Source organism: Chenopodium album, chromosome 19, assembly GCF_948465745.1.
Source record: "Chenopodium album chromosome 19, dcCheAlbu1.1, whole genome shotgun sequence".
Classification (NCBI taxonomy): Eukaryota; Viridiplantae; Streptophyta; class Magnoliopsida; order Caryophyllales; family Amaranthaceae; genus Chenopodium; species Chenopodium album.
In genome coordinates, this window is record NC_137852.1 from 5868089 (window position 1) to 5879690 (window position 11602).

The 11602-nt window shown below is 33.7% G+C and overlaps 2 protein-coding genes across 2 annotated transcripts; one reads left to right on the forward strand and one right to left on the reverse strand.

Annotated features, from left to right (window-relative positions):
- Positions 1 to 2150: 2150 nt before the first annotated feature.
- Positions 2151 to 10497, forward strand: LOC145594751 (GDSL esterase/lipase 7-like). Its single transcript, XM_081651086.1, has 6 exons — positions 2151 to 2385; positions 2941 to 2998; positions 9012 to 9069; positions 9296 to 9523; positions 9881 to 10136; positions 10247 to 10497. Exons 1-6 carry the CDS (start codon positions 2151 to 2153, stop codon positions 10495 to 10497), a joined length of 1086 nt encoding a protein of 361 aa, XP_081507212.1.
- Positions 4353 to 7937, reverse strand: LOC145596025 (uncharacterized). Its single transcript, XM_081652458.1, has 5 exons — positions 7552 to 7937; positions 7233 to 7256; positions 6632 to 6982; positions 5316 to 5482; positions 4353 to 4685 (listed from the first exon to the last, which is right to left on the reverse strand). Exons 1-5 carry the CDS (start codon positions 7556 to 7558, stop codon positions 4353 to 4355), a joined length of 882 nt encoding a protein of 293 aa, XP_081508584.1. The 5' UTR covers positions 7559 to 7937.
- Positions 10498 to 11602: the final 1105 nt, after the last annotated feature.

The following is an 11602-nucleotide window of genomic DNA, read 5'->3' on the forward strand; positions in this document are numbered from 1 at the left end:
TAATCTCCGATGGTCTCACAGTCACAACTCACAAGTATATGCATTGATAGTTTCTACTTTAATTTGTCATGTGGTACAGTCGTGTTCTAACTACGACATAGTCATGTGATCATTTTGCACGATTTCTTATTATATATACGAAAGAATTAGCAATAATAAGCTCATATAAATTCAGATGGATCATGGAAAATTTTGTCCCTTTTATTTAGATGTATTCACAAATAAGTTCATTTCAAAAAAAAAAAAAAAAAAAAAAAATTGCTAGGTCACCAATGAAGGAATTCAATGTGTTGCATTCTCATTAGAAGAGGAGGAATATATACATCATACAAGTCAAAATGTCAGCCTACAAATAAGGCTACAACTAAGCTAAGGATACACATTAGAATATTTACTTAACTAAATTAGAGATATGCACAATAACCAAATATATGATATTATCATATCATATATTCTAGCACACCCCCGCAGTCGTAGCGGGAGGGTTACGTACGCTAAGGTTGTCCCGAAAATCAGTAAATAAGACCCATGGAAGACCCTTTATAAAAATATCTGCAATTTGATAACGGGAGGGAACATGTAGGACCCGAACTTTGCCTTTAGCTACCTTTTCACGGACAAAGTGAATATCCATATCTATATGTTTTGTGCGTTGGTGTTGCACCGGATTACTAGAGAGATATATAGCACTCACGTTGTCACAATAAACCAGAGTTACCCAGCATGAATAAGAAACAACATTAGCAACCCCGCGGTATTCAACCTCAGCACTTGATTTTGACTGAGTTGGTTGCCTCTTGGATGACCAAGAAATCAAGTTGTCACCAAGAAAAACACAATATCCCGAGGTAGAACGTCGGGTGTCAGGGCATCCTCCCCAATCAGTATAAGTATAAGAAATGAGCTTATTGAAAGAAGATTTGTACAAGTGGAGACCATGAGATAATGTACCTTGCAGATAGCGTAATATACGCTTTAGAGCAATCATATGTTCATTCTTAGGATCATGCATGTGAAGGCAGATATGTTGCACAACATATGGTGAAGGTGAGGTACTGAAGAGCTCCGGCCAGACTACAATACTTGGTTGGATCCTCGTATGGAGAGTCATTAGATGCACCAAGTTTCGGCTTAGTATCAACAGGTGTGTGACAGGGACTGCAGTTAGACATGCCGGCCCTACCAATGATTTCTGTAGCATATTGCTTCTGGGATAGGAACATACCAGATGCATGACGAGTCACTGCAATTCTTAAGAAGAAACTTAGGGGTCCCAAATCTTTCATAGCAAATTCAGAGCCTAGAAGAGACATAAAGTGTTTTCTGAGAGTGTCGGAGGATGTTGTAAGAATAATATCATCAACATATAACAGAATATAATCCATGTCTGTAGAGTGTGTAGACAAACACTGAATTATCAGATTTACAGTTAGAAAAACCAATACTAACAACAAAGTCCGCAAAACGCTGAGCTCGGGGAGCCTATTTGAGATCATAAAGGGATTTCTTAAGTAGACAGACATGATCAGGGTGACTTTTGTCGCGGAACCCCAAGGGTTGATGCATATGGACTGTTTCATTGAGATAACCATGGAGAAATGCATTCTTGACATCATGCTGGTGAATAGGCCAAGATCGGGAAATAGCAAGACGGACTAAAAGTTTCATCACAATTAATACCTTGCCTCTGAGTTTTCCCAATACAACTAAGCTAAGGATATACATCAAAATATTTACTTAACTAAATTAGAGATATGCACAATAACCAAATACATGATATTATTCCCCCCAAAAAATATATGATATTATCATATCATGTATTCTAACACCAATTGAAATAAATAATAATTGAAAAGGTAAACCCAAAATATAATATATCATGCATGGATCATCAGATTTTTATTTTTTTTACTGAACATTTATTGAAATTAAATGAAAGTATCATCGAAATCAGATTATGTAATATACTATTTAATAAAAAATATAAAGGTTGCTAGTAATGCAAGCTACACTTGATTAATTTAATTGCAATTTTGTGCTATATAAAGGACTAAAATTCTTAAGTGAAAGTACCCATCAAGTAGTCAATTCCTCACTTCTATTTTTTGTTCTTTGCTACTTTATAGTTAATAGATAATATTTTAAGAAAAATGTTAGCTTTAATTCTTTCCTTGTTGATTTTCTCCCCTATTTTCTCAAGTGAATGTAGTTCACAACCTCTTGCTCCTGCCTTGTTTGTCTTTGGAGATTCATTAACTGATGCTGGGAATAACAACTTCTATTCCTGGGTTGCTAGGGCTAATTACCCGCCTTACGGTGTCAACTTTCCAAACGGCCTTATTACCGGAAGATTCTCCGATGGCAAAACTATTGCGGATTTTATAGGTATTTGATTTTTTTGCATACTTTCGAATATTTTATATACATAGTATAGTTTTTTACTTTTTTATGATAAGGATGGAGAACCCTGGTAACTAAATTTCAACCTTCACAAAATTCAAACCTCAAACCTCTAGAATGTGAGGTAAGGAATTAAAACTACCAAATGAGTCGACATTTTGTTGGTGCATATACGATTGAATTATATACGTAGATAATTATAAATAAGTTGACTTTGATTTATGCAGAAATACTTACACCTCTATAAAAAAAAAATAATTATCTACAATTTTACATAACCTTGACAAATGACAAACTTTACCGTACTTTGAGTTAGATGACTAGATGAGTGTACACAACGTATATCAAATCCTTCAAAAATAAAATAAATAAAATAAAAAGTAAAAAATCTTATATCGACATTATAAATTTATAATCTTATATTCTTATATCATTCTAGCTACCTTCAGTAACTTGTGTAGTACCATACTAAGATTTTGGTACATTATGTCATTGGGTGTACATTACATTTAATACATCGTATGTTTCTTTCACGTGTAGCTGGCTATTTGGGATTGCCGAACCCACGAGCTTATCGTAAAATACGCAGGTCAAAAACAGGTTACACTAGACCTGGCAATCCTGACCCGACCCGATTGACCCGACCCGAATGACCCGACCCGTAACCTGAAGTTGACCCGAAATCATTGACCCGAAAATGACCCGAACTCGAACTAACCCGACCCGACCTGAACCCGACCCGAATGGAGTTGACCCGAACATGACCCGATGACCCGAAGTGACCCGACCCGAATGACCCAACCCGAAATTGACCCGAAACCCGAACTTGACCCGACCCGAAATGACCCGAAACCCGAAGTGACCCGACCCAATCTTAACCCGAATTGATTGACCCGAACTGACTCGAAACCCGAAAAGACCCGACCCGAAATGACCCGACCCGAAGTGACTCGAAGTTATTGACCCGAAACCCGAAATAACCCGACCCGAATTGACCTGATGTGATTGACCCGAAATATAATTATCGTTATACGTGAAATGACTAATTTAGGACTAATTAATTATATATATATATATATATATATATATATATATATATATATATATATGTATATATATATATATATATATAATTTATTTCTCTCTAAAATGGTGTAATGGATTACATTATAATTATTTATATTACCACTACTTTCCAAAAATGAATAATTTTGTTAGGAGAAAAGATTAAAATTACTCAATAAAATCTTTAAGGAGTAGACTAGTAGAGTACATCAGTACAAAACCCAAAAGTACACCAATATTTCTTCAATGCACTAATGTATTGTCAACTTTCAGCTTTAAAAAATAAAAATTAGTCCACCGGCAACAATACAATTATACAACTACTAAAGCACATGTATGAATTTCAAAGCATCCCTTATTAGTAACTCGTATATTACATATAATGTTAGCAAATTGCAACTTGACATCAAATTAGAGTTTATATATGAACAAATCATGTCACAAGCAACTAATAAAACCCATTCAATGTTAGCAAATTGTAACTTGACATCAAATTAGAGTTTATATATGAACAAATCATGTCACAAGCAGCTAATAAAACCCATTCACCAGTCCTGAACCATAAGGATATAGCAGCAGCAAACTAAGGAGCAGGTTCTAATATATTGCACAAGTTCTAATAGGCAAAAAAAATAACAAAGATTTAGCGAATACAATACAAGTTCTAATATCAAACAAACTAATATTCTTTAAAAATCATACTACAATACTCCACCCCTCTAAATTCTCGACATCAAACATGTGATGTTGTTGTAGCCCAATCCACATAAGTTCCGACAAATGCATCTTTTTCATTTGGTACAAACATAAAAACAAAATGTTATATTTAATTTTTCAAATATAAATTAGTGGTGCAAAAATAAAGTATAGTATCAACTATCAACTTCTTACTTCTCCATGAAAAGGTACTTACATTCATAAGAAAACATCCAACTACGAGTTGTTATCAAAGCTTCCACATTTTCAGGAAGGTAACAGCTTCTCCATTTATTCAATATTCTACCTCCTATGCTAAAAGTTGATTCCGAAGCAACGGTTGTTAGGGGCACAGCCAAAATATCTCTAGCAAGACAAGAAAGCTCTTTATATCGAAGTTCATTTTGTTTCCAATAAGCTAATACATCAAGCTTCGTTGTTCGATCTAATTTAGGGTCCTCAAGATAGACATCCAACATGGACCTTTCAGCATGTGAAGAGAAGGCCTCCTTATCATCATATTTCTGAATTCAACACAACAAAATATGAATCAAACACTAAAATCCAGAAACTAACAAAATTGAAACCAATAAAATAAGAAAACTTAAACATATCATGAGATCAGATTTGAAAAAATAGAAATAGGAAAACTAAAAAGCATAATAAATCCATTAAATCCTACTGTTATGAGCTCTAAACCAATATATATCATTGCCTCAACTACATTATTTTAATCAAGAATCCTAAGCCCACCCAACTTTGCTAATAAGTAGGAACATATTTTAACAATTACTCAACATGATATGTATTTTATCACTGCAGCAAGATAAGAAAATAGGGATTCTAACTTCTATCCCTTCTATTTTGGAGTTCCTGGACTATTTTGCCACCCATAGCGCTTATTAGCATAGTCAAAGAATCATAAAAACATTATAATATACAATTTTCCCTAATTTTCTATATGATCTTTGGTTATTGAATTCAGAAATTCATCTGCATTAACTAAAATCAAGTAGTGAAGCAAGAAATGAAATAACTAACAACAACTGAAAAGCATAATAAATCAAACTCTAATAAACTTAAAACATAAACAAACAGTAAGTAAAGTACTATACATTTTATCTATAACTTTGAAATAACATAATAAAAATTACCGCGAAGTAGTCATATTTTCTCTTGCGGTTCCCATATGAAGTGTTTGTGGAGGATTTGCACCTTGAACTAGTGGCAATGTTTGATGTTGGTGATGCTTCATTTCGGACATACAGCTTATAAAGCTTTCCCAAGTTATACTGAATTTCGTTAACTTTCATGGTGGCCACTACCTCTCCAAACATGTGTTCATAACAAAACTTGAGAACAGATAATTTGCAACGAGGATCAAGAATAACAGCAAATGCAAACAACATGCCATAGTCATCATCTTCTAATTTAAACCAATACTTATCAAACTTGCTTTTCATATCTATTGCCATGTTTCTCAGAATTTCATCACTGTCATGCTCCAAATCTGTCAACAACATGAGAATTTTCCAAACATTCTCGAAATAAAGATTTGAGGTAGGATAATCTCTTCCAGAAAACAATTCAGTTATCTCATGAAACGGTTCTAAAACATCTCTGATTTTCTCAAGAATTTCCCACTCTTCCGAAGTAGGACAACAAAGTTGAACTTCAGACATTTCTCCAAAGGCCTCACGGTATATAATGGCCCTATCAATCATCATATACGTGGAGTTCCACCTTGTTTGGACATCAAGCCACAATGATTTGGTTTCTTGTAGCTTGACTAAATGCACACAAGAACGAAAACCTTTTTTTCTTGCTTCGGAAAATTTAACACGCTTCACACAAAGTCTTACTTTCTCAACAATATGTTCAATAGCTTTAAGACCTTCTTTAACAATAAGATTTAATACATGTGCTGCACATCTCACATGAAAAAAATCACCATCACACAACAAAGCCCCTCTTGCAAGTAGAGTGTCCTTCAAATAATTTTGCATTTTATCATTACTAGAAGCATTATCTAACGTAAAGCTGAAAATCTTGTCATCAATACCCCAATCTTGAAGCATTGCCAACACAACAGTATACATTGTTTTTCCAGTGTGTGGTGTATCAATGTGAGTGAAGTTCAACACTCTACTAACTAAGTTCCAGTCAACATTAACATAATGAGCAGTCAAACACAAATATCCCTCAGTTTGACAAGAAGTCCACATATCACATGTCAAAGAAATACGACCAGAGACTTTACAAAGAGCAGCCTTTAACTTAGCCTTATAAGTTTGATGCAATTTTAGACAGTCAGCTTTAGCGGTGTTTCTAGTAATGAATTTCACATCAGCATTTAAATATGCATGAATTGCTCTATTACCATCATGTTCAACCCAAGAAAATGCATATCCATGTTTTATAATGGCTTTAGCTACCAACTCTCTATACACTTGTTGGTTAAAATTTGTACCTGTGGCTCCTCCTTTTTTCAAGGAATTCTGATATGCATTACATTTTTCAAGATGTCTTTTCATATTGCCTGTACCATAACGGGAGTTGGCAATGAAAGATGCGCTTTGACAATGTTTGCAAATTGATCTTGATTTCCCATCTTTACATTCCACCATGTCAATCATGAGGAATTCCTTCCACACCGGGCTCCGTCTCTTGTCTAAAATAGCAGAATCAGGTACACAAATGGTCACAACCTTTTCTAAGGTAGCAGATTCAGGTTCTGGTGGAACCAGAGTGGCTTCTTCTTGTGAAGAACCAAAATCTGCTTCTGGCTCTGATGGCTCTTGATACAAATTCCAGTCCACATCTACAAAATGAAGTATAAATAATGTCATTTATACAAAGAAAAGCAGCTTTATTCACTTTTAAAATCATACATATTGAATTACTAGCTAACAACATTAACTACAAATGAAAGCAAAAGGTGATATGCAAACAAAATTATTAGAACAAAGAAAATTCATTCAAATTATTATATGTACACCCATCAAAAACCAAAAAAATTGGGTCTAATTTTAAGTGTTTAAATATATATGAATATGATTATATGAACTTACACTGCTCTTGTGGAAGCTCTGCCTCTGAGATGGTTCAAAACGCCATAAGCCCAAAAGTGTCAGCACGGTATATACATGCAAAAAAGGATACATGCATTAGAAACCAATTAAAGATGAATTTGTAGAACTGTGAGTACACTTTGAAATACATTAAGCCAATTAAGGTGCTTGTTTTCCAATCATGTGGATGGCTGAGTTGTAACCAATTTCAGTTGAAATTCATTCCCCATTTTTGAAGTTCTAACCAATTTAACAAGATTCATTCCCATTTTTTAAGTTCTAACCAATTAACAAAAGAATCAAAGAAATATACAATTACCTAACATTTCTCACTTGAGTTGAGAAGACAAAGAATGGAGTAGATGCTTGAACTGTTGAGCAAATCTAGTGACCAGTGACGAAGGAGAACTAAGAACTTCTCAACAGAAGATGAAGTCTTTCAAAAAAAAAAAAAAGCAGAAGAGAAGATGGAGAATGGGTGAAAACGGCTGTTCTAGCCTCTAGGGTTCTTATTTTTCTTGCTTTGGGTCTTCTTTTTTTTTTGTTTAGGAGAATAGGAATTTGGAGTTTGGACCCTTTTGTCAGCTTACTGAGTTACTGATTTACTTAAGAAAGACAATTTACTTTTTTTTTTTTCTAAATATTAAAAAGTTACTATTGAACTAAAAAAAGAGGGAGATTTCCCGCTATTTTTTCAATTAGATATATTTTGGAGGGAAGTTTATCCTCTACTTTTTTTTATCAAGTATTCAAGTAAAAATTTTGATTATGGTTTATGGTGGAAAAATTCTCTCTAAATTTTTAAGTGTAACTTTGTAGATTTTGAATCAACGACGTGATTTCAAATTTATATCCAAATATCTCACTATATATAAATATAAAATAAAGTTCATACTATATTACTATGCAATAACGTTCGAGTGTTCTGCGATTGATCACAAAGCAATACACATAAAAAAAATCCGACTTTTTTTATTTTATAAGTATACTATACATTATGCGACAATCACGCTATATCTTAGAAGTACTATTCCTACTATATTTGTATAGTTCATGAATTTGATATACTACGTATTAGTTTAGTTGTACACTTAATATATCGATATACGTAGTAAATGCTACAATTGAGTAAATGAGTAATGATCAGTAGACAAAAGATGCTAGACAGCTTGTTTGAGACCATAAGTCATAACAATAAATTTATAATAAAACGAATCATGTTAAAACAAATATTCACCTGATTAAAACAAATAAATTGTATGAGTAATGTGTAATTTTGCAATTTACAAAGAGTCCCACTTGATTAAGACTATTATTATTATTATTATTATTATTATTATTATTATTATTGTTAGGCACGATTATTATCATTATTATTATTGGCCTTGAAAACTTACTCGACCTGAATTGACCCGATCCGAACTTGACCTGACATCTAGATCTGAAAGTTGACTTGACCCGAATCAACCAGACTCGAAAAGACCCGACCCGAAGTTGACTCGATCCGAACTTGACTCGACCCGAACTTGACCCGACAACTTTGACCCGAATTTGACCCGACTCGAATTGACCCGACTCGAATTGACACGACCCGAAATTGACACGACCCGAACTTGACACGACCCGAACTCGACCCGAATCGTCGACCCGAATTTAACCCGAAACCCGAATTAACCCGACCCGACCCGAATCCAACCCGAACATTTCTTGACACGAAACTGACCCGATCCGAATTGACCCGACCCGAACCCGACCCGAATGACCTGTTTGCCAGGTCTACGGTTACACCTACGCATCAGCAGGATGTGGGATATTGCCAAAAACTGGTACTGGTTTGGTATGTAATGACACTTTAATATTGAGAATCTTGCCAAACATATTTACCTATGAATTTTTCAGTTTATTTATTTATTTATTTATTTATTTACGGAGTATTTATTTATTGTTTAGTGTAAACGTGAATTTATATATATATATATATATATATATATATATATATATATATATATATATATATGAATTTAATACGAGTATTTATTTATTATTGGTAATTGCAAATGCAGGGTTGTTTGAATTTGGATGGACAATTAGAGCTATTCCAGGAAACAATTAATAATGAGTTGACATTCGAAAGCCCAACAGAGCTATCTCAATACTTGGGCAACTCTATATTCCTCATTTGGGCCGGAAGCAATGATTATCTCCTCAACTATTTTAGTGGGCTTAGCCCAGAATACTCTCCTGAAGACTTTGCCCAAACCCTTGTCGATAGTTTATCAGAGAAGTTGAAGGTAACTTAAAGTATACTATCAATGGAGTATTGAATCACGAATATGATGATAGAGTATATAAATCAATTCTACTCCGTAATAGAATATACCCCCTCCGTCCTCATTTGATTTTTTCCATTTGGAATATGCATGTTTGCCAATACAACACATTTGACCATACATATCGTTTGTTGCTCATTAGTGAAAAATATAACAATTGAATATTTTATACATCAAATAAAACCCAATATGACTATGGTGGGGCACATGTCCTTTATAGTCAAACGTGTGCATAAGAAGGGAAAAAAATTAAACAAATGATACAACTATTTAATAAAAAATCTTATATTGTTATTCAATTCTTTGTACAATATTCAGATCTTACATGAATTGGGAGCCAGAAAGGTAGTAGTTCTCGAGGTGGGTCCCCTTGGATGTCTACCGGTATATCGTAGACCCGGTGATTACGATGCGGCTTGGTGTGATGAGGGTAAAAATATGAATGCAACAATGTTCAATGACCGTCTTGCTCCCATGCTCGAAGATTTGGGTTTAAAATATCCAGATTCCCTCTACACTCTTGGGAGATTATATAATCTCACTAATGACGTGTTTAATAATCCTACAGATTACGGTATGTAAATTTTGTTAGATTCATGTCAATGTGTAATTTAAAATTTTATGTACATTATCTAACCTATAATATAGTATCAATATCTAATTTTATTGAATGAATGTGTTTAGGTATGACCAACGTTAGCCATTCGTGTTGCGTAACCGGACAAATATTGGGCCATCTAGCATGCTATGCAAGTATGAGACCATGTGCAAACCCTGAAAAATACTTATTTTGGGATGGTGCACATCCTACTCAAGCTAGCCACAATATCTTGGCCTCTGCTTGCTTCAATGGCTCTGATATATGTATTCCTAATAATATCTACGAACTTGTTCAAGCACAAACTAACACTGCATCTCTTCATAGTGCAGCGTGAGATTCGAGACCCCAAAAAGTGCTTAAATGAAACAGCAATGTATTTTACTTTTTAAAAAAAGTTCAATAAAAGATTTGTACTTGCAATTTGTACTTTATCTAATCTTTGACATTTTTTTAAATTGACTTGTATTTGCTTTTTATATTCAACCTATTCATATTTAACAAATTAATAGAAAAATGATTTATTTAACATTACACAAAATTTTAAATAAAACGGATGTTCGGTAAATTACTGAACATCCGTTATAAAGTGACAATAAAAGGCGCAAAAGTTACACTAAAATGCACAAAAGTTACACTAACATATATAAGAGTTATTTATGATTCATTGATAAATTTGACAAAAGTGATACTAAATTTGACAAAAGTGATACTAAATTTAACAAAAGTGAACTCGATGTACAGTAAATTACTGAAAACCGGGTGTATACAAAAGTAATTGTTAACATTAAATCTATATCTATACTTATAAACTAACTAATCCCCATGATTATCCCAAAAGTACACTTGTCATCACCTCAGAATACATTTTCCTGCAAAACTCGATCCACAGCGGAATCCCTACCGTCTAGGGGCAAAACACATTTGTTACTTTCTTCTCTGTTTTCTTTTTTATATTTATTTCTTTTTATTGAAAGAAGTTTGTTTATAAGTTTTGGCCTTATTTTTAGGGAAGGAAATGATGCACAACAATAATAATTTAGATTTAAAAAAAAAAAGAGAGATAATTACCATCTGCACACTGAGAGTGAGGGATAGCTCAAGTGGTTAGAGCTTCCCTCCCGATTCCAGGAGATCCTGAGATCGATTCTCACCCTTGCCCTTGTGGTTCTCTAAACACCAAAAAAAAAAAAAAAAAAAAAAAAAAAAATAAATCTGCACACTAGTGATAACCAAACACTACTTTTTTTCTTTTCCATATTTTTTTATCCTCACCCCACCCATATTATCCTTTAAACAAACGCCCTCTGATTTCCTTTTAAAAAACCCAAACACTCTATTCAAAACCCATTGTTAAAGTACTATTCCTTATACATTATTGTCTTGTATTTACAAGGTGAAATGGGCTTAAGTAATTTGGGCCATAAACCCACCAATGTGTA

Coding starts and splice junctions, on each gene's coding strand:
- LOC145594751 (XM_081651086.1), top strand. CDS start 2,151: ATGTTAGCTTTAATTCTTTCCTTGTTGATTTTCTCCCCTATTTTCTCA. Junction 2,999..9,011: donor AAAATACGCAGGTCAAAAAC/AGGTTACACTAG, acceptor TTGCCAGGTCTA/CGGTTACACCTACGCATCAG. Junction 9,524..9,880: donor GTTTATCAGAGAAGTTGAAG/GTAACTTAAAGT, acceptor TACAATATTCAG/ATCTTACATGAATTGGGAGC.
- LOC145596025 (XM_081652458.1), bottom strand. Junction 6,983..7,232: donor AGAGCTTCCACAAGAGCAGT/GTAAGTTCATAT, acceptor TTCATTTTGTAG/ATGTGGACTGGAATTTGTAT. Junction 5,483..6,631: donor GAAAAAAGGAGGAGCCACAG/GTACAAATTTTA, acceptor TTGGAGAGGTAG/TGGCCACCATGAAAGTTAAC.